General features: G+C 40.1%; 1 protein-coding gene across 7 annotated transcripts in view; it reads right to left on the reverse strand.

The window, feature by feature from the left end:
* Window positions 1-6,511: 6,511 nt before the first annotated feature.
* The window catches only part of MRTFB (myocardin related transcription factor B), a 195,808-nt gene continuing 178,726 nt past the window's right edge, over window positions 6,512-23,593 (reverse strand). For all 7 annotated transcript variants that reach the window (XM_054454925.2, XM_054454922.2, XM_054454923.2 and 4 more), the window contains 4 exons: window positions 21,281-21,442; window positions 20,802-20,939; window positions 15,147-15,207; window positions 6,512-12,401 (listed from right to left, as the gene is read on the reverse strand). In XM_054454925.2, coding sequence (XP_054310900.2) covers window positions 11,866-12,401; window positions 15,147-15,207; window positions 20,802-20,939; window positions 21,281-21,442 — 897 coding nt within the window. In that variant the 3' untranslated portion in view covers window positions 6,512-11,865. The remainder of the gene's footprint in view (window positions 12,402-15,146; window positions 15,208-20,801; window positions 20,940-21,280; window positions 21,443-23,593) is intronic.

The following is a 23,593-nucleotide window of genomic DNA, read 5'->3' on the forward strand; positions in this document are numbered from 1 at the left end:
ACAAACTCAAGCTGTCTTGGCCTCCTGGATTCATTGCCCTGGCTGCCAACTTAGGAATCCACTGGCTCTACCTGACTTCCCTGGGCAACAGTAGAGCTCACCTTGTTTCCTGTCCCTCAGAGATAACTCTTTTGTTATTTGATATCTAGCATTTTCCAAAGGGTTTCATATATTTTGTCCATCTTGGTGGTTTCAGGTAGGAAGTCAAGTCTGGCCCCTCTTACTCCATTTTGCTTGAAAGCAGAAGTCTTCTGTGTCATTGTTTGGAGGTACTAAGTTTTAGAGTGCTTTATTATGCATCAGTAAATAACCAGAAGACTAGATTTGAGGGCACAAAAAATCACTCTCACAATAAATGTGCTTAAAGTAAATGGATGTTTACTAAGAAAATTGGATTTCTTTTGAGATGGAGTCTCACTTTGTCACCCAGACTGGAGTGCAGTGGTGTAATCTTGGCTCACTGCAACCTCCACCTCCCTGGTTCAAGTGATTCTCCTGCCTCAGCCTCCCGAGTAGTTGGGATTACAGGTGGGCATCACCACGCCTGGCTAAGTTTTGTATTTTTAGTAGAGACGAGATTTCACCATGTTGGCCAGGCTGATCTCGAACTCTTGATCTCAAGTGATCCACCTGCCTTGGCTTCCCAAAGGGCTGGGATTACAGGTGTGAGAGCCACTGTGCCCAGCCTACTTAGCATAATGTTTTAAAGGTTCATCCTTGTTGTAGCATGAGTCAGTTCATTTCTTTTCTTTTTTTTTTTTTTGGCCAAATAATCCATTGTATGAATATACCACATTTTATCCATTCATGAGTTGATGGACATCTGGGTTGTTTCTACTTTTTGGCTATTATGAATAATGGTGTGGTAAACACTCAGCTACAAGTTTTTGTGTGGACATAGGTTTTTCATTCTCTTGGATGTATGTCTGGGAGCGTAATTGCTGGGTTATATGGCAACTCTATTTTTAAACTTTTTTGAAGAACTGCTAAATTGTTTTCCAAAACAGTCACACTATTTCACACTACCACCAGCAGCGTATATGGGTTTGTTTCTCCACATCCTTGTTGATGCTTGTTATTATCTACTTTTTTAGATTATAGCCATCCTAGCATCTGTCAAATGGTATCTCATGTGGTTTTGATTTGTATTTGTCTGAGGTCAAGCATCTTTTCATGCACGTATTGGCCATTTGTATCTCTTCTTTGGAGAAGTGACTTCAGATTCTTTACCCATTTAAAAATTGTTTATCTTTTTATTATTGAGTTGTAATAGTCTTTTATATATATTTCAAATACAAGTCTTTTAGCAGATACATAATTTGCACAATTTTTCTCCTATTTTGTGGGTTGTATTGAATTTTCTGGGCAGTGTTATTTGGAGCACAGAAGTTTTTAGCCTTGGTGATATCTAACTAGTCTATTTTTTCTTTTATTGCTTATGCTTTTGTTGTCATATTTAAGAAGGTTTTGCCTAACCCAAGGTAACATAGATTTTCTGTTGTCTTCTACAAGTTTTATTGTTTTACTTCTTTTAGTTTGATCTATTTTAAATTTTTATATGGTATGAGGTAGGGAGTCCAAATTCATTCTTTTGCATGTGGATATCCAGTTGTCTCAGCACTGTTTGTTGAAAAGACAGTTCCTTCCCCCATTGAATTATTTTGGCTTTTTTGTGTGTGAAAAATCAATTGACCATAATGTGAGAATTTATTTCTGTACTCTTAGTGCTATCCTATTGATCTTTATGTCTATTCTTATGCCAGTAGTACACTTTGAATATTGTAGCTTTGCTGTAAGTTTTTAAATTGAGATGTGTGGGTCCTCCAACTTTGTTCTTCTTTTTTCAAGATTTTGGATATTCCAGGTCCCTTGAATTTCGTATGAATTTTAGGATTAGCTTGTCCATTCTAGCAAAAAGCCAGCTAAGATTTTGATAGGGAGTGTGTCCAATCTGTAGATCAGTTTTGGGGAATATTAACATGTTAACAATATTAAGTCTTCAGATCCATGAACATGGATGTCTTTCCATTTATTTGTCTTTGAGAAATATTTTCAGAGTATAAGAAGTTTTCAGAGTATGTCTTTTTTTTTTTTTGAGATGGAGTCTTGCTCTGTCGCCCAGGCTGGAGTGCAGTGGCACAATCTCGGCTCACTGCAAGCTCTGCCTCCTGGGTTCACGCCATTCTCCTGCCTCAGCTTCCCGAGTAGCTGGGACTATAGGCGCCCACCACCATGCCCAGCTATTTTTTTGTATTTTTAATAGACACGGGGTTTCACCGTGTTAGCCAGGATGGTCTCGATCTTCTGACCTCGTGATCAGCCTGCCTCGGCCTCCCAAAGTGCTGGGATTACAGGCGTGAGCCACCATACCCGGCCCAGAGTATATCTTATACTTCTTTTGTTAAATTTATTCCTAAGTATTGCTTGTGATGCCATTATAAGTGCCATTGTTTTCTTAATTTCATCTGTGGTTTATTCATTGCTACTGCACAGAAATGCAATTGAGTTTTGTATCCTGTGACCTTGATGAATTCATTTTATTAGTTCTAATTGATTTTTAGGAAATTCTTTAGGATTCTCTATATGCAAGATCATGCCATCTACAAATAAAGATTGTTTTATTTCTTCCTTTCCAATCTGGATGTCTTTTATTTCTTTTTCTTGTATAATTGTCCTGGGTAGAAACTCTAGTACAATGTTGAACAGAAGTTCTAAGAGTGGACATCCGTTTTTTTCCTGAGCACTGGAGACAAGCATTCAGTCTTTCACCACTAAGTATAATGATAGCTGTGGGTTTTGTGTAAATGACCTTTATAACGTGAGAAAGTTCCTTTCTATTTCTAGTTCATTGCCTTTTTATTGTGAAGGGGTGTTGAATTTTGTCAAGTGCTTTTTCTGTGTGTATTGGGATGATCATGTAGTTTTTGTACTTTATTCTATGGATACAGTGTTCTGCATTAATGGATTTTCAGAGGTTAAACCAACTTTGCATTCCAGGAATAAACCCCACTTGGTCATGCTATATAATGGTTTTCCCATATTACTGGATTTGATTTGCTAGTATTTTATTTAGGACTTTAGTTTCTATATACATGAGAAATATTGTTCTTACTAATCTTTTTTACCATAAAATATTTCCAACTCACAAAAAATAGGGATAATTAAAATCAGCTAGTTAACATATTAGTATTTTGCTGTATTGGCTACAGAATTATTAAATATTAGAAAGTTAAAGCCTCCTTTCAGATGTTCCCCAATCTAGTTTTTTCTTTCCAGAAATATTCTGAATCTTGAAACTGACCTGAGTCCTTACCACCCATGTTTTTATACTTTATAAAACATACAGCCTTGTTTTAAAATGTTCCTTGAATTATGCAGGCTTTATTCTGCACTTTTTTCCCCCTCAGCATTTTGTTTCAAGATTCTTTTACATTGGCACATTAGATTTAGTTCATTCCTGTAAATTGCAGTGTTTAATGGTTCTCTAATTGAAAGGCATAGGAGTTGCTTGCAATTTTTGCTTTGTAAATGCTTTAGTGTTCATTCTTATACATGATTTCCTGTGTATGTCTGTGTTTCTCAAGGATGTGTACCAAAAAATTGTTTTGCTGGATCACAGAGTTTGTGTGTCTTCAACCTTGCTAGGTATTTAAAAATCTTATCGCTCTTGAGCTTTGGTATGTGCTCAAATGGTTACAGAAGTCCCAGCAAGATAGTTAGTGTTTAATAACAAGACATTTTGCATGGCCCAGTCAGTAGAGTTCACTTAAAACGCGCCAGTCTTGGACTCCATGTTCTGGCTGGATTTAATCTAGTAAAAAGTCATACATTGGATGCCATTAAACATTTGTGAGTAGGTACTTTAGAAAATGTGAGAGATTGAGGAGGTCTAATCAGGACAGTTAGTGGAAACTCGTGATAGACATGAATTAAGCTGCACTCCTCAATTGTATTCACAAAGTATCTGGACAAAGGCAGAGAGTTGTATATAGAGTCTACAGGAATGGTGCTATGGTTTGAATGTTTGTGTCTCTAAAATTCATGTTGAAACTTACTCCCCATGCAACGTATTAGAAGTTTGGACCTTTAGGAGGTGATTAAGTGATGAGGGCTCTGCTCTCATGAATGGGATTTAGTGCCCTTATAAAAGGCAGCCTGTTTGTGTGTGTGTGTGTGTGTGTTTTGGCCTTTCTGTCCCTTCCTCTTCGTGAGGATGCAGCAAAAAGGCACCATCTTCCAAGCAGAGATCTGGAACTCACCAGACACTGAATCTGCTGGAACCTTGATGTTGGACCTTCCAGTCTCTAGAACTGTGAACGCTATGTTTCAGCTGTTTGTAAATTGTCCAGTCTGGGGTATTTTGTTATAGCTCCCTGAACAGACTAAGACAGATGGTTTGGATTCTGGGGTTTCAGAAGCTTGGTCTCAAATCTGTGCTGTTTCCTTTGTGATTTCAGGCAAGTCATTTGCCTTTTCTTTTTTTTTTTTTGAGATGGAGTTTCACTCTTGTTGCCCAGGCTGGATTGCGACGGCGTGATCTCGGCTCACTGCAATCTCCACCTCCCAGGTTCAAGGGATTTTCCTGCCTCAGCCTCCCAAGTAGCTGGGACTACAGGCATGCACCACCACGCCCGGCTAGTTTTTTTTTTTGTGTGTGTGTTTAGTAGAGATGGAGTTTCACCATGTTGGTCAGTCTGGTCTTGAACTACTGACCTCAGGTGACCCACCCACCTTGGCCTCCCAAAGTGCTGGGATTACAGGTGTGAGCCACTGCACCCGGCCTCAAAGGTCTTTATTTGAATCTTGGATGGGAAACACTTTAATTCTTAACAATTAGCCTGACTAAAAGCCCTTTTTCACCATTAATCAAACTTCAGCTTTGGCCTGGACAGTATTAGCATTGAAATAATTTGGGGTTTGGATGCTTCTGACAAGTCTTCTGTACGTCCATTGGCAAGCAGGAGGACGCTGCAGAGTGAGTACCCACAGGGCCATCATTCACGGATTTCCCCGTGGAATGATCTGTGATGCAATCGCATCCAACGAAAGGGCACAGAAAATGTTGATGAGCATCCTTGTTTCTCATCTCATCACACAACATAGGTTTAATTTAATAAGCCTGTCATGCATATTAACAGAAAAGATAGGACATCAATATGAGATTTCTTTCTGAAAGTTAAATTAGAAGTAATACTTGGCCAGGTGCAGTGGCTCACACTTGTGATCCCTGCGCTTTGAGAGGCTGAGGCGGGTGGATCACCTGAGGTCAGGAGTTTGAGACCAGCCTGGCCAACATGGTGAAACCCCATAGCTACTAAAAAATACAAAAATTGGCCAGGAGTGGTGGCACGTGCCTGTAGTCCCAGCTACTTGGGAGGCTGAGGCTGAGGCAGGAGAATCACTTGAAACCAGGCGGCAGAGGGTTGCAGTGAGCTGAGATTGTGCCACTGCACTCTAGCCTCAGTGACTGAGTGAGACTCTGTCTCAAAAAACAACAACAAAACTAATAAATAAAAAAAAATCTGTTGCAAGAAAAAGCAATTTCTCCAATTAATTCTGACCTTTCCCAAGGGGCTGTCCGCCATGACAGCTTCCCCAGAGTTTCCTGTGACATCCCTCGCTCACTCCTCTTGGGCTCCCGGGGCACGTGCTATGCTTCCTTTGGCATAGTTTTCTCTCAGACCAGCAGGGAGGTCTGTTTTCTCCCTAAGGGCAGGCTCTCTAACTGGAACATATGATACTTTACGAATGGTTTAACCCTTTGCGCATCATCTCACTGGTCTGTTGAGGCTGCACTCTGGTTCCCTAAGTGTAATGAACATTTTGCTGTGTTTTGGTAATCAATATCTTTCTTTTCCCCCTTTCTGTGGTTACTTGGTCCTTTTTTCTTAATCAAATATTGATATATGTTATAGTTATTAGAGTTTACTCATTACTATTTTGTTTCTTCAAAGCAAAGAGAAAAAAAATATTTTAACCAAACTCTGTTTTAAATGTTGGCTTCTGAGTTGAAATTAAATGCCATCATACTAAAAGAATACTGAATTCTAAAGACCATTTTGTATGGTCTATAAAAATACCTCATATAAATAGTTGCTTTTGAAGCCTGGCTAGATTGAAGGATTATGTGGGTCTTTCAGGAATTGTGGTGGTGGTGCATTGATAATGAGTCAGTTTTCATTGTGCGTGTGTGCGCGCGAGTGTGAAAATCAACCCCCTAGGGAGAACTACATATTTCTAACTTTCATTGTGGAAGAAAGAAACTGACTTTGGTGTAAATCTTGACATGTTCAAGTTCAGCTCGTACCTGTGAGTTTCTATTTTGTATCTCATGGTCTTGGATCCAGGGGAGGGTGAGAAGTTCACAGGCTTTGCCTGGTGGCTTTCTGTTGTGAGTTGTATGCTAAAGGTATAGTGTCTCCTCCTAATAAATCCACTCCCGTTCCACAGTCTACAATGGCTCCATCAACCCATAGGGAGTGGTCTTTCCTCTGCACAGCAAGAATCATAGTACATCAAAATGTCTTTTATTTGAGACACAAAAATGCAAAATTGCTGAGATATCAAACATTTCCCGATCAGCTACAATACTGCCACTATGTACAAAAGATCTGATGATAAATGTGCACACATATAAAAATACAGTATGCATTACCTATGTACAGTACATGTGCAAAATGTATGGCATTCAAACATGATATGGAATTGATTTCAGGGGTGCAAACAGCAAATACAAAGGCATCATGGTTTTTCTTTTAAAAAACAACATAAAGGCAATACATGAATGGACCCCCGATTGCCATAATTTTTTGTTGATTAAACTAGTGCTTCAACAAGCAGGGCTCTGTAGATTGGTATCTTTCTCCTTTTTTTCATAAAGTGAGATGCTAAGACATAATGTGACAATGAAAATAAGAAGAGAAACACCTATCACATTGCATTTCTATTGCAAGCAAGAAAAGAAGAAAACTAATTTCTACATAGAAAAAAAACTTTGTATTACTACTGAATGTTATTCTTAAACCAACAAAACAACTCTATACTATTTCACATGAAAACAATAAGAGAAATATCTACATCTTTGTGAAAATTATAACCTTAAATGGATAATATCTTTTTGGGACTGATTTTTGAGATCTCATTAGTCTCAAATTTTAAATAAAAAGTGCCTCCTTTTGGCAAATACTTGGCAATGCCTTTGGTTCCTTTAAAGCAAGTTTGCATTACTATTGGTTACTTGAGGTCAAGTACTTTTGGTAGATACTAAACCCTTTCCTAAATGCTTCCTCTTCCTACCAAATTAGCAAGATTCCTTACAGCATCATGTAGAGAGGTAATTGTTACGAGTTTCAGTATTCTATAAACTTTGTTAAAGCTTTGTCTTAGTAGTTGGCATAAAGCTCTGTTAAACACTATAGATGTGATGATATCTCTGATAACATATTTTATTTGATTCCCGACAGCACCTTGTAGATCCGAGATTGCCATCTTATTGTCACAAAGCTGTGACATCACAGAGCAAAGTGTTTGCATGGAGGGTAAGAGCTCTTCTGTAAACATGTGCAGCTTTTTGAATTGTAGGCCTTCCATGAAAGATTTCAGGTAGAAACCCTTTGTAATGATGTGTTTCCTTGGATATTGCAAGAAAGGGCGAATGTGGAAAAAACACGCACCTGCTTATTGCCATGCAGACAGAGTCACTTTACAAATAAAAATGTAGCTCAGAGAGACTGCTGAATGAGCAAGTTATTGAAGGTTTGAACCAGGAAAAAAAAATTACTACATCTTAGTTGTTTTCCAGTTTTGACTGAAATCACTTAAAAGATGAGTTGAAATGCAGTTAGGATGCTCTCCAGATACACACTGATGCACTTGTAAGCTATGTTCTTTGAAAAACCTGACCTTCCAGTTAACGTTCTTTGATAATTTTGGGCTAATTTTGTGGCCTCTAGGGCGGTGGGACGATTTGTATGGGTATTCTCTTGTCAGTACTCAATATTCATGTTTACAGTAGCAGATATTGAAAAATGGAGTTATTTGTGAATTTGGTTAAATTGACACGTGTTGCTCTGCTGGTAGACACTGAATAGCTATTCTCTTTACATTTCTCTAAAAAGTCCCCAGCGGCACCATGAGCTCCCCACCTGAGTGACAGCCAGGACTTCTGTGAGGCTACCGGCAGGTGGGTGCATGGAGGCCGGTGAGGATGTATACTGAAATGTGGGCTTCTCACAAATATTTTAAATCCTGCCAAAGTGCTTTACCACGTCTCTAAGGCCAAGTCCATTTGAGGACAGTAAAGGGACTATCCCATCACTTGTGGGGACAGCTATTTTGTCAACTGCTGTGGCTGATTTCAGCCTGGGAATTCTGAAAGGACTCTGAAGAAAGCTATGCTGCCTGGAATGATCTGGGGCTGAGGGTCCAGGAAGCCTGAGTCAGCTCTGGTGACAAAATAGGTAGTGCACCCCTGAGCCATCACTCAGGGTATGCTGACTGCACAGTTCAGAGGTGCTATCTCATTACTATGACTTTGCCTTCCATAGGCAGCAGCTTGCAGGCAACACCACCCTGCCTTTGCCACTGTTTCTAAACAGCACTGAAAGCCAAAAAGTGTCAGTTACATGGATCACAGAACCATGCGGCTTTTAAAAAGGAAATTTAAATAAGATCTCTTTTAGAATTACAAAAATATTCATATGAAACAAACACAATAGTATCTAAGCAAGAAATTCCACAAATTCAGAATACATCTATGTACAATTATGTGGCAATACTATACAGTAGATTGCACATTTCAGGAAAAACACTAGAACGTGAACCACTAACACTGTCCTATGAGGTTTCCTAGTGGATGCTTTGCTGAAATGTACAAGATGACCACATACTCCTAGACTTTCAAAGACTTTACAGAAATTTTGGTATAACTTTTTAAATTCATCCCACCCCCAGTAGGATGATCTCATTATCTCTATACAGCAGAAAGGTAAGGCTGATACTACTGTGTTTTGAGAACATGTAGGAAAGTAAGATGGGGATGTGAGATAATGCCTTTCTAGGAGTTATCTTCTTGGCAGTATGATACTTTGCAATATGATATAAAACAGTACCACTGCTTAAACCACACACGTGCATAATGAAAATTCAACTGGCGACTTTGACTTGTGCTGTAATGGCTGTGACAATAACCTAAACAACAACAACAACCAGTCTTTAGTCAACATCCACCCTTCCTCATTGCACTCACCATCACACGCACTGAGTCAGGTCAGAGGGGCCTTGTTTACAGAGTATCATCTTTGGTCATGTCACATGAATGTGAGCACATAGCGTGTCCTCACTCTAACCTGGAACATGTGGAGATCCTGGAGAGCAGCACTTGTGTCACAGGTGCCTGGCTGGTGACCCAAGCCAGGAGAGGGGAGGGTCAAGCGGAATGGTGCAAGTGGAGTGGCTTGCAGAGTTAATGGGTAGAGATGCCTTGTCTTTTTAAAAGTGAAATACTGGTTTATAAAGGTTTAAACACATATGTGAGGTGGGCACTTTAGCAATTCATAGGAGAGTAGGCTAATGAGATAGCATTTTCTTGCACTGCACTGTGTATTTTTGGAGAGCAACCTTCCTGTGGCATGTTTCAAACCCTATTTTAAAATGCAATAAAGGGACCCGAGAGCTAGAAAACTATCTACACAATTCAGGATTATGGAAATATAAAGTTATTCAATGAGAGTCAATGCTACTAGTGTTCGGTTACCTTCTACAGTCCCACTGATATTTGGTGCTAATTTAATAAGCCATTCAAATCTGAATGAAGAAGATGCTCAGGGTCTAAGTATGGACCTGATAGGCCCAGACAGAAACCCTCAGCAAAAAAACTGTGGCCAAGAACTGTAAGAAAAATACTTTCTCAAGTAAATAGCCTGGCCCTGGAGACAGGCCTCTCTCAATGGAACTGACTCGAGGATTCACAGAACATCTAGTGTGGTAAACTCTTGTAGGGCTTGGTCAAATGATGGTGTTCTGGTTAACAGAGAGTTACTGTATCCCATGCGTTGGTTTACCAATTTCTGAACACTTAAACTATTCATCACAGACTACACTGAGCACAGTGGCCTCTGCCTTGAACCGTCTGGAAGGCACATGAGCACTGTTAGTGCCTTGGAGTCAGGAAGTGCCAGTGAGCAGAGGGCTCCAGTGTGCTCATGCTGGAAAAGCAGACTTTTGTTACACGTAGTAAAATTTATAAACCACACACCCAAATCAGAAATAAGATCAGCTCTTAGGCAAAACACAAACCCAGAAATAATTCACAAATTCTTTCCAAATAACGGGTCAGGCTGCCTCTGGCATGTCAGTGTGGAACATTTACCATTTTGTGACCCAGGGGAAACAACCTGACCTGAGGGTTTACACAAGGGTGAGGTGGAGAGCACAATATTATTATTTAAGAAAAACCTCCATGCTCTTTTGGTAGATTTCAGTTTTTTGTTATTTACATGTTGTCATATACCTCAATGACTAGCTTGAAATAATCCTGTGATAGTTGGCATTTTAGAAAATTCTTAAGAAATGACTTGACTTAACAAATATGTAATAACTGTTTTCTATATAAAAACACTAATAAAGCCTCCAGTTTTTCAATCTTAGGCTTGACAATATAGTGAGAGCTCTGGTAGAATATCCAGTTACAAGCCTGTAAAATGATAACCAGGGTTAGTGACAGAAGAAAGAGGGCCAGGGAGGGGACGTGGAGGCCCACCTCGTGGCACAGTCTGACCTGTACTCATCATGGGAATGTCCTGGGTAGATGACAGACCTTCCCCTTACCTTCCATTCTTCTAACTCACCAGCTCAGAAAGATATTTCATGCTAAAGCCTTTTCTTGGTTCTTTGAGATGGGTGTGGTTACCTGAAAGTTAGTCAGCAATTCTTTAAATACAGAAATACATGTGGCTCAAGTAGTCTAGAAATATTCGAGCTATTAAAAAAGTAGGACCTTGGATACCCATTTCTTTACCCCAACATAGGCTGTACAAATCACAATGTCAGAGCACACATACAAATGTCTAATATATACATTAAAATCAATCTAACCAACCCAGAAGGTTGCTAATAGAATTTTCAGTGTTATCAGTATACCTGGACTTCTGACAGTATTTTGTAGGTATCTTCTGTTTATGTTGAAAGATCTTGCATTTAAATTTAAATTTGGAAATATAAAGTACGATTCCAAAAATCACAAAATAAACTACACCACCAAAAAAATGACACAGGTTTCTGAATAGAACCAAAAGTCTTCAGCCGGAAGCTGTCACTGAACTGGCCAAGGCTCTCCACTGCCTTTGACCTCTGCTGTGTCTCGGGCCTGGCTCCGGCCATCTCTAGGAAGTACCAAGTGCAGTGACCTCTCACCTCCCTCGCATCAGCCTTAGTTTTTGAGTGGAGCTGTCTGCCTTTTTATTAGGGTCTTAAAGTGACCAGAGAGATTTAAATGTAGTTAATTACCAGAATCCTAACGTCACTGTGCTGCATATATGACTCTTCTTTGTTTTTATCTAAACAAACAGACTTCTTTGTTTTTATCTAAACAGACTTCTTTACTGAAGTCTGGAGAAATAGATGAGTCGTCTTTGACAAGTGTGATTTTCAGAAGGCCCTGTGCTATGTTAAACTGTAGAAATTCACTACCGAACACAATGAAATGTTTTCAAACTTGGGTTCCAGGCTATGACCTTCCACCTATTCTTTCTGTGACAACATATTTTGATTGCAACAATGCAACTATAGATCTGTCTCTAAAAACTGACCTTTTAGAATCTTCATGTTCTTAAACCTCATCAACTCTCAGAAAAGAAATCTGTGATGTTAGTCCCATGGTAGCGGTAGGTCCTGTGGGTCTAGAAAGTCAGCGGAGAACATGCTCGGCGCAGTGGTGCTGAGAGGAGTGAGTCCTGAAGAGGAGTTGGGCATGGTAATGTCCAACCACTCCATGTTGTCCAAGTTTGAGTCTGACAGGTCAAGAGACAGACAGGGAGTACCTGCAGCAAACTGGGTCTCGGAAGTCTCCATGGGTGAGTGTGAATGGTCCAGCATACCTGAGTGACTCAGCAGATCATTCTGGAGGTCCTCGATCAGAGAGAAGGGCTCTCTGTCTTCACTGCTGCTTTGTAGTGGAGCAATTTCATTGGCTGAGGGTAAAGTTCCATCCAAGAAAGCTTCTAGTTGGTTCTCTAAGCTGGCAGATAAACTGCCCATAGGTTCTAAAGATACAGGTGGTGCCATTTGGACTTGGGGTGGTGGCCGGGACACCACTGTATTCACTGGCATTGTGGTGATGCTGGCTGTCACTGGTCTCATTTTGGAAATAGGAGAAGGTTCTTCTTTTATGGGGAGGGAGATCTCTGTGTAAAATAAATGAAGTAATTAGTAACTGAAGATTTACTACTACTTAAAAATTGTTATTAATTACTAGGACAGTTACTTTACTATTATGCGATTCCTTCTATGCACGTCCATCTTAGAAGTAGGAAGAGAATGCTATTGGTCAGGTACAATCCTTGACAACCTTTAGGATGATGGATCATTTTAGTCAAATAGATAAACATAAAAGTTTATTACATTCTTTTTTGTTGTAAATTTAGTCAGCAGACTGTCCAAGGCCAGTTTATTACATTCTGATATGCTTTAAATTCTTCTCAGTAAGACTAAGCATTAAAAGCAGTTATATCTCACTAGATGGGTATTGATGGTTTTAGATTATTTTATCTTTGAGTCCTTATTTTGTCATTAAAGTTTTAAGATAGGGCTCATATCATCTTATGGATCTATCTATAGCAGCATGATACTCCTAATATAAATGTTGAAATGTACATCCTGAGTTTGTGCTGAGACATGAAGTACATCCTCAATGTTACGAAACAGGTAATTACATTCTTTTTTCCTTTTTTTTTTTATCATTACAGTTGGACTGGGTACCCAATTTAGCCATGTGCATTCTGTGTAAAGTTCTGAAAATATACAATGACGTTTGATTTCATTTCTGAATTAAAGCTAACACATGGTTCCTTTGATCCTTTTCTTTTAAGGTGAGGTGGATCACTTGGTTATCTCTTTCATTTTTCGGTCTTGTTTTCTGAGCTTATATAAAATTTTGATGATTTGGTAAATGTCTTCATTATGTGTTATTCCTTGCCAGATCAAGAAGCAAATTAACAGACCATCTTCTATAAATAGTAGCGTTCACTAAACTACATAAAGGAATAAAGTATCTTAAGTTTTATGAGGCTATGATTGCTTTCATTTATATACAGATACACTAGGAAAAATAAATTTAATTAACAATACCTCTTAAAGCTCAATGATTGCTATGTGCAAATGGCTGAGAGAAGGAACTTACAATCTGATTCCTATAAATGAATTGTCAAATGTGTGTACTGCATTTATTTTTGAATGGTTTCTTACTTTTAATTATCAGTAGTCATCTCTAAAACTTTTGAAAGCTTTAAGTGTAATCTAAGTAACTAGTCTTTTTTATTTTTATTTTATTTTTTTGAGACAGAGTCTTGCACTGTCACTGAGGCTGGCTGGAGTGCGGTGGCATGATCTCAGCTCACCGCAGCCTCCCCTTCCTGGGTTCTGGTGATTCTCCTGCCTCTCAGCCTCCTGAGTAGCTGGATTACAGGTGCTCTCCACCATGCCCAGCTAATTGTTGCATTTTTAGTTTCACCATGTTGGCCAGGCTGGTCTCGAACTCCTGACCTCAGGTGATCCACTTGCCGTGGCCTTCCAAAGTGCTGGGATTACAGGCAGGGTGAGGCACGGTGTCACAAGTAACTTGTCTTATAACTATATAAAACTTGGTTCTCATTATTACTGATATTAGTAGATAATAAGATGAAATAATATACTTACTGGATACTTTGTCATAAAAAAAAAGTCCCATTTTAGAAAATAGCTTGATTGTGTCACATTTTAATTTCCAAGTTTAAGGCACCTGCCACCACACCCGGCTAATTTTTGCTAATTTTTGTATTTTTAGTAGAGATGGGTGTTTCACCATGTTGGCCAGGCTGGTCTTGAACTCCTGACCTCAAGTGATCCACCTGCCTCGGGCTCCCAAAGTGCTGGGATTATAGGCGTAAGCCACTGGTGTTGGCCAGCTGAAATTATTTTTGTAAGGCCAATATAATTCTTAGCAAAAAATACTATTTGCGTGTGTAGATCTGTAGTCAAATATGAATTCTCTATGTCAAAGTCAACTTCAGTGTCAAATAATACCTGCTATAAATGGAGAACTTCTGATCACTATTTGAAAATTCAAATAAAACTCCTTTCATCAGGGTAATTTTAAGACTACTCCAAATATGCAAATACTATCCAGGAATTTTTTTTAAATATTGATTTTTATACTTCAAAGATATGTAAGCTGAGGCAACAATATCCTTGATTCTTTTTGTGGCTAATGTCTCTTTTTAATAAAGATGATATAAATCTAAGACTTCATATTATATTGTAGAAAATGCTTTGGCATTGACTTTGAATTTTAATAAAGATACTGGAGCCCATGCTAGGTAGCTTGATGTCACATAATTAAGGTAGTATTGGAATGTTTTCATCCCATTACAATGACATACGCATGGAACAAGTTCTGAAGCTTTTCAACATGGAATTTAAATCTGGTTTTACTTTGCTATCTGGTCTTTGTTTTTTAGCAGGCATCTATCTGTGGATAAATCTCACATTGTATTACTGTTTTAAGCTATCACAGTTCACTGCAGCCTTGACCTCCTGGGCTCAAGCAATCTTCCTACCTCAACTTCCTAGTAGCTGGGACCCCAGGGGTGTGCCACCACGCCCTGTTAATTTTTAAAATTTTTTGTAGAGACGAGGTCTCATTATGTTTCCCAGGCTGGTCTCGAACTCCTGGGCTCAGACTCCCAAAGTGCGGGATTATAGACGTGAGCCACCGCGCCTGGCCATAAGTTCTTTTAATGGCCTAAATTTAACAGATTTTAAAACAGTAAATTCAGTTAGAAGAACATGTTTCTCAGTATCTAAAGATAAGCTATGAGTGCTTAAGAAAAACTTTCATGTACTTGGGTTAAGAGATGACTTCCTGTGAGGATCTGATGTGACTTTTGACTTACCTCCACTCTTAATGAGGATATCAAAGAGGTCATCCATCTGCTGACTGTGTGTGTTGGAAATCTACAATGAAGGAGAGTACAAATTAGGTTTCTTTCATACAAACCTGGAAGCAATATACAATTAGCAGTCCTAAGGGACTTTCTAGATGATTTAGTTCTAATCTATCGTGATAATTTTGAAAACACCGAGGTCACCTGAGAAGTTAAGCCATTTACCCAAGCTGTACAGCTGGTTAGTTGACACAGCAAGAACAGGGCTAGTTAGTACCCAGCTCCACTGACTTCTAAGCTTCCCTTTCTTTATATCACTGAATTGCATTTTGAGAGGCCTCTAATACCTTATTTTAAAAGTGTCTTTATTCATTTGTATTTAGGTAAAAATTTGTATAAAGGTGATCACACTATACATATTTGTTCAGTTCTTATTGAGATTTACCTGACATATAATAAGGTGCACTTATGTAAAGTATACAATTTTGATATGTTTTGACATATAAATATACCCATGAAACCATCAACAAAATCAAGATAATGAACATATCCATCGCCCCTAAAGTTTCCTCATCCCCTCATCCCTAGGCAACCCCCGGATCTGTTTGCTTTCACTATGGATTAGTTTTATATGCATGGATTCATACTGTGTGTACTTTCTTGGTGGTAGGGGAAGGACTAGCTTCTCTCACCCAGCATTAATTATTCTGAGATTTATCTGTCTTATAGTGTGTACCTCAGGAACAGTTAATTTTTTTATTGCTGAGTAGTATTGCATTGTATGGAAACACAGCAGTTTGTTTATTCATTGACTTGTGGATGGACATTTGGGTTTCCAATTTTTGGCTATTACAAAAAAGTTGTTGTGAACATTTGTGTACAGGTCCTTGTATAGACATGTGTTTTCTCTTGGGTAATTAGGAGTGGAATGACCAGATCACAGGATAGGTGTAGGTTTAACTTTTGAAGAAATGGCCAAACTGTTTTCCAAAGTGACTGTTCCATTTTACACTCCCACCCTCAGTATATGGTATAAGATTTCTAGTTGTTCTCCATTCTCACCAATACTTCGTAGGGTCAGTCTTTTCAATTTTAGATATTCCATTAGGTGTGTAGCGGTATTGCACTGGGGTTTTAATTTGCATTTCCCTAATGACTAATGATGTTGAGCATCTTTTCAAGTGCTTATCTGCCTTCCATTTATCTTCTTTGGGAAAATATCTGTTCAAATCTTCTCGTTACTGCAGATTTCTTCCGCTAGCTGTTTGCATGGTCTATCTTTTTCTAACCATTTACTTTCAATGTGTCTTTGTATTTAAAGTATGCATCTTGTAGATACATGCATTAGTTATCTATTGATATATTATAAATTATTCCAAAACATAATGGCTTAAAATTATTATGTCGCAGTTTTGTGGGTCAGGAATGGTTTTGATGGGTGGTTCTGGCTTCGGGTCTTTCATGAGGTTGCAGCCAAGATGTTGGTCAGGTTACCATCAACTCTAGGTGTGGCTGGGGAATGACCTTGACTGGCAAGTTAGTGCTGGCTGTTGATGGGAGGCCTCAGTGCCCCTCCACGTGAGCCTCTCCAGATGGCTGCTGGCATGTCCACATGGCATGACAGCTGGCTTTTCCAGAGTGAGTACTCTACGGGACAGCAAGGAAGAAGGCGCATGCCTTTTATGACTTAGTCTCTGGAGTCACACATCATCACCTCTGCCAATTCTGTTTGTTAGAAGTGAGTCGCTAAATCCAACCCAGGGAGGAATGTCAAAGAATTTGCAGACATACCTTAAAACTGCATACAGTTGAGTCTGGCTTTTATATCCATTCTGACAATTTTTTGCATTTTAATTGAATTGTTTAGTCATATGTGTTATAATTACTGACATGGTTAAGTTTGGGTTTACTATTTTATATTTTATATTTGTCTTCTATTCATCCCATCTGGGTTTTTTTGTTGTTGTTGTTCTGTTTTTCTTTCCTGTCCTTAAAAAAAAATTTGACATTTTTGTATTCTAATTTTTCTTTCTTTCTTCTTTTTTTTTTTTGAGACAGTCTCACTTTGTCACCCAGGATGCAGTGCAGTGCCACAGCCTCAGATCACTGCAGCCTCAACCTCCTGGGATCAAGTGATACTCCTGCCTTAGCTTCCCAAGTAGCTGGGACTACAGGTGTGCACCACCACACCTGGCTAATTTTTGTCTTTTTTGTAGTGATGGGGTTTTATCATGTTGCCCAGGCTGGTCTTAAATTCCTAGGTTCAAGCAATCCTCCCACTTCGCCTCCCAAGGTGTTGAGATTACAGGCGTGAGATGCCATGCCAGGCCTTTCTACTGGTTTTTTTTTTTTTAAAGCTATCTTGAATCTTTTAAATTGTTACTATAGATATGCAATACATATCCTTAACTTCTCATAGGCTACTTAATATTGTACCCTGAATAAAACATAGAGATCCTACAACCACACAGATCCACTCATTTCCTCCCCCATCCTTTATTAATTATTTTAAGTATTGTCTACACATGCTATATACTCAAGACAGTGTTATCTTTGGTGATGAACTAACTCAAAATATCTTTAGTTCACTTTCATTCTTAAGGGATATTTTAACTTGATAATAGAATTCTGGGTTGACAATCCCTTCCACTTCTTCCTCCCTAAAAACTTTTAAATGTGCTGTTGCACTCTTCCAGTTTTCATAGTTTTTGATGAAAGGTTGACATTAATCAATTAGTTGTTTGCTCTGTGTGAAATGTGTTTTTTCTCTTGATGCATTTAAGATTTTCTCTGTTTTGTCAACAATTTGACTGTGATGTGATTTATCCAGCTTGTTTATCGAGCATCTCAAAGCTATACATTTGTCTTTCATCCTATTTGTGAACATGTCAGCCATTGTTTCTTCAAATATTTGCCTCTTCAGTTCTTTCTCTCTTCTTCTGGGACTTCTCTTCTACCTATGCTAGACTGTTTGTTTGAATTATATAACAGGGTTCTGAGGCTTTGTTCACTTCCCAATCTCTGTTATTCAGATTGGATAAGTTATGATCTGTCTTCAGGTTCATGACATTTTTTCCCCTGCCATCTCCATTCTGGTAAGTTCATCTATATTTTTTTTCATTTCAGATACTGTACTTTTTTAGTTCTCGAATTTCCATTTAGTTGTTAAAAATCATTTCTGTATCCACATGGATCCCTTTTAATTTATTACAAGCATATTTCCTTTTCCATCACTGAGGACAGCTGTAATAGTAGTTGCTTTGAAAACCTTGCCTGCAAATTCTAACATTGAGATGAGCTCAGGATTGGTCTCAGCCTTTTTCCTTTGAGATAGGTTACATTTTCCCGATTCTTTGTATGATGCGTGTTATGGATAAACGTTATGGATGTTAAATTGTGACAACTGTGAATTCTGCTATTATTCTCAGATGAATGGTTTCTATTCTTTTAGCAAGCTATTAACTTGGTTAGACTTAAACTTCAAAATGTTTCTTGGGTAGATGTTCGAATCTCACTTTAGATCTTTTGTCTTCAGCTGAGCTGCTAAGCGTCCATTCCATGCCTGTATGGCTTAGGGGTCAGCCAGAGATGTGGGCACACAGAATTTGGGGATCTCCTCTCTGGCTTTTTCCCTCTGGTTGCTCTCAATTCAGTTTTCTGGATTTCCAGGCCATAAAGACTATGGCTTTTCTACCAGTAACCCTGCCACTTAGCTGGACCCCAGAGTAAAAGCAGCACAAAGAGGGAAATGACGCCACATCACTCCCTTCCTTTGAGTGTGGATTCCCCACCAGAGAATGACTGCTTCTGTTTACTCTTCAATGCATTCAGGTAGTTGCTTTTTGTTATGACCCAGATTAATAGCTATTATCTGTGGGAAGATTGAACCGGTAGGGCCTTACTTAGCCACTCGTGGAATTGCAAGTGTGAGTAAATGTATTTAAACGAAGTTTGGTGCTCAATGGCATATAAGCAGGTCTTACAGGTGGCTACTCATTTGAATAACCAAAAACCAATGTAGAACCTCAGTCTATAAACAGGAACCTAGAGACATGTAAATACCAGAGATTCCAATCAGCTGTCTTAGGTTACAGTGGAAGATTCATCAAGTAAGCAGGACTTAGGAAGGATGGGTGCTATCTTTTTGTTTTCTTAAAAACTGCAGTTAAGCTCTTGGCAATTCACTCCATCTCTGCCCCCCTGTGAAGAGAACAGGCATCACTCCAAATGGACCATGAGGGAGGAGCGTAGTCCAACACTACCTGTTTGACTTCTTATTGCAAATGTTTGAACCTGTCTTTGAAATCTGACTTCTCCCTCACAGACAAGGGTCTTTGCTGAGTCTGTAACTAAGGGACATCTTACAACTCAAAGTTACGTTCCCTCAGTACTCAGGGAATACAAAGCAGCATGTGGTAGGTTGCACTTACTCCAAGAGGCAGCCTCCCCACGGGCCCTGAGCCTCCCTGGATGTCCTTGGTGAGGGTGCCAAACTGACATGGTCGCCTGGACTGAGCAGCTTCTGTAGATGCTCACTGAGGCAACCAAGCGGGTTAAGGAAGCGTAGGCATGACTGCGTACTCCCTGGGTGAGGGACTGGCTTGTTTGCTGCTTGCTAGAAAAAGCACGGAGCCCTTGGCCCCACGTTCCTTAGGTGCAGCTTGACCCACTGCATACACAGCCACCACGTGGCCCCAACAAGTTACCCCATGGAACACAGGAGCGGGGGAACTGGCACAACTGCGCTGATGTTCCTGCTGTTTGCCGTGGATAATAAACAGTCCCGCTTGGATACTGTCTCTTGGTGTCCACCTTTAGCACCCATGGAGTGGTGTCAGGGCCACTCCCTGAACCCTCTATGAGGCTGGGGTTCTTCCCTCAAAGGTTAGTTTTAAGCTTTGACGGAAAGCTTTAGAGAGATAGAAAGACTGGAGGAGTGTTTAGGGTAATGTATGACAAGTACTCTCATGACTGGGCACCCACCATGGGCCATATGCTTTTACAAACAGGAACCCTAACTTCTTCCATTGCTGGGTATAGTTGGGGCTACTTTTGTTTTATCAGTCAAACAAGGAAGGCTCAGAGGCCACATGGTCACCATGTGTGGTGAAACCAGGAGAACCTCAGATCTGTTACCTCCAAATGCATTTGCTCAGTGTATGAGCAAAGTCATTTGGATGGGCTGGCCTGCTGGGGGCAGAGGTTGCTGGAGACCAGAGAGAGATGAAGCAGGACCAGGTCAATTTAGGTGCTGGTGGCCTTGAATGTCAGCCAGGTGTAATGGTGATACCACGTGTCACTTTGATGCTGGCCTGACACATGGTGGCTTTAGAAAAGAAGGGACCTGTATAAAATATGTGTCCTGGTCATAATCACATCTATCTCTAACATGACTGATGCCCCTACCCCAAAAGAAAACTTAAGAGATAAACCCTGAATTTCTGACTAAACAGTAAACGCAGTTATACTGCTGCTGAAAGCTGTTTAAGGTCTTCATGATAAATGACATTTTGATTTTAAATAACCATGTAAAATACAAAGTTATTTTTGTATTTCTATTGAGGCAAGTCAGTTTCAGACAAGGGATTCTGTATATGTCTGCTCGAGACTGAAGGTGGGCACATCCACCATAGCCTTATGCACCGTGACCCTGCCCTCACTTACCTCTGGCAGGGGGGCCTGTGTGCTGCGTGTCTGCTTGATGGCCTCCTCATAGCGGGGGGGATCTTTTGTCTTGGCGACTGGGCTCCCAAATAGAGAGTGCTGGACGACAAATTGCTGGGGTGGCGGGGGTGAACTAGGCTGTGTCAAATAAAGGAGGAGTGCACATTACCTCTTGGCAATAAACCTCTCTTTTCCTGGCTAGACTCAGCTCTGCTGTTCTCTATGTAGTGGCCAAATCAGGGAATTCATGAGCAGGTTCTTTTAAGCACCTTTGAGGCTGACAGCACTGGTGGCCACCTCATGTGCAAACGATCATCTTCACTGTGATAATAGCTGAACTCCTCCTTCACAAGTTATCACTGTATTTTCAACAATTTTATCCCATTAACATCAGTCACTCCAAGCCCAAAGCACTAGGCTTTGGAATGATTTGATGCCCCTGCGGCACCGTCACTGACGCACAAGCCTCACAGGGTTACCTTGTTGGGTGTGTTAGGTCCATTTTGCAGGGATGCAAGCGGAGCATTTCTGGATTGAAGAACGCTGTTGGAGGCCTTATTGATAAAGGGCTGCTGGACAGCTGGGGCAGGATGTCTCTGATATGGAAGAACTGTATTTGATGATGCTGAGTTTGTGAAAACCTGTAATGAATAAATGTTTCTCCATTAATTTGTTCTTTGGCTTTTCCGAATGCAGTAAAGAAAACCATGTTTTAGGGCAGGGGTCAGCAAACTTTTTCTGTAAAGGGCCGCAGAGTATATATAGCTTACGATTTGTGGGCCACCTGGCCTCTGCTGTGACCACTTGGCTCTGCCATTGCAGCCTGAAAGCAGCCACAGACAGTACATGGATAAATGGGTGTGGCTGTGTGCCAATAAAACTTTATCCATACAAACAGGTGGTGGGTTAGATTTGGCCCACAGGCCAGGGTTTGCTTACCCCTATTTTCGAGCATATGTGGTCCCTTTACACAGTAACTTGCCTTTGATGGTGGTGCAGACAGAGCTTTGTGGAAAAACAGTGCTTGCTCTTTATAATTCTCCTCTTAAATGACAGCTGAGTTTCTTCTATTCCTCTCTAAGGTGAGCTCATCTATTCTCAAGTTTTTTTTTTTTTTGAGACGGAGTCTTGCTCTGTCACCCAGGCTGGAGTGCAGTGGTGCAATCTCAGCTCACTGCAAGCTCTGCCTCCCAGGTTCACACCATTCTCCTGCCTCAGCCTCCCGAGTAGCTGGGACTACAGGTGCCTTTCACCACACCTGGCTAATTTTTTGTATTTTTAGTAGAGACGGGGTTTCACTGTGTTAGCCAGGATGGTCTCGATCTCCTGACCTCGTGATCCACCCACCTCGGCCTCCCAAAGTGCTGGAATTACAGGCTTGAGCCACCACGCCCAGCCTACTCTCAAGTCTTCAATGGCCATGACTAAGCTAATAATCCCAAGCCACCGCTCTGCTTCCAACCTTGCTCCCAGGCGTCAAAGCCACTTACATCATCTTCTTAGGTATCTCAAATTTAAAATATTCCAAACGATTTTTCTCCTTTTTCCCATTACCACCTGCCTCTCAGCTTCTGAGGGAAAATAATTCTTGGTTCTGCTTTTTTTGAAAACTTAGCTAAATAGGACTATCAGTCAACTCTGCTTTCTCCCTCAGTGTTCACACATCTCAGCGACGCCTCTTGAATCCGCCTCTGCTCTCTGCTGTCCTGCGCCTGGCCCTCACTATCTATCACAGGGATTCTGCAGCAGCCTTCCCCTGCCACAACGTGTTCTCAAGGCATGGCCCCTACCACACTCATTGGCTCTCCTGATTTGGGTAAAGCCCTAATCTTTGGCTGGCATGTAAGCTTCTTACTACCTGGCCCCCTTTCCATCCTACCTAAAACCTCAACCTGCTGTAGTCACACTCAATTTTCTTGAAAATGTCTTCAAATACAAGCAAGGCCCCATTTAAAACTGGCCCCCTTTGGAGAGGCTGTTTTCTGTTCCAACAGGCAAAGGTGAGAACTTCTTGCTGTGGAACTCCAAAATGTTTTGTTTAGCACCTCCATCAAGACCCACAAGTTTTAGGGTCTTTTACAAATATGTGTCCATACTGCTGATATTGTAACTGTATTTCATAGAACTTGGTTTGCTCAAAAATACTTAACACATTCTATACTACTAATATTCTAAAAAAACCTCTGTATTTCATAAGCAAGAAAGTCTATGTGTATATACCTCAAACAGTACAACCTCCATGGTGATGAGTTCTGTAAATATACTCCTATTTGAAAAAATTAAATTTCCTTAAATTTGGTAAAAAATTACTTCCTTTAAACTAGAAGTAATGATTCCTAATTCTAGTATTTAGAGACTTAGTGAAGAAGCCCTTATTTATCCTATCTACATATTAGTTTTTCCTTTCCTCCCTAAAACAAATTGTCTTAACATTGGAACATTTACTAAACTTTTAATTACACTAAAATGGTATTTTGAGCTTTCCCCAAACTCAGTAACATACAACCATGATTCTTGTGGCAGAGGAGATTCTGAAGCAGCACATGTGTTACATGTGACTGCAGCTGTCCCCAAAGCTGGTTTCACCCAGACGTTCACACTATCCTGAGGCAGATCACAGGCACAACTCATTACCTGGGTTCTTTCATGGTGAAGAGTAAAACTCTGTGAATAATAATTTTCAAGGATTTTTGAGGCGTAAGATTTTTCTGGCAAGGAGATGTGCACATAGCGCCACCTACTGGCTATGGGGGAATGCGGGAGAATTTTTTTGGTAGTTATTTGTGTAGAGG

The sequence above is a fragment of the Pongo pygmaeus genome, chromosome 18 (genome assembly GCF_028885625.2).
Source record: "Pongo pygmaeus isolate AG05252 chromosome 18, NHGRI_mPonPyg2-v2.0_pri, whole genome shotgun sequence".
Taxonomy (NCBI): domain Eukaryota; kingdom Metazoa; phylum Chordata; class Mammalia; order Primates; family Hominidae; genus Pongo; species Pongo pygmaeus.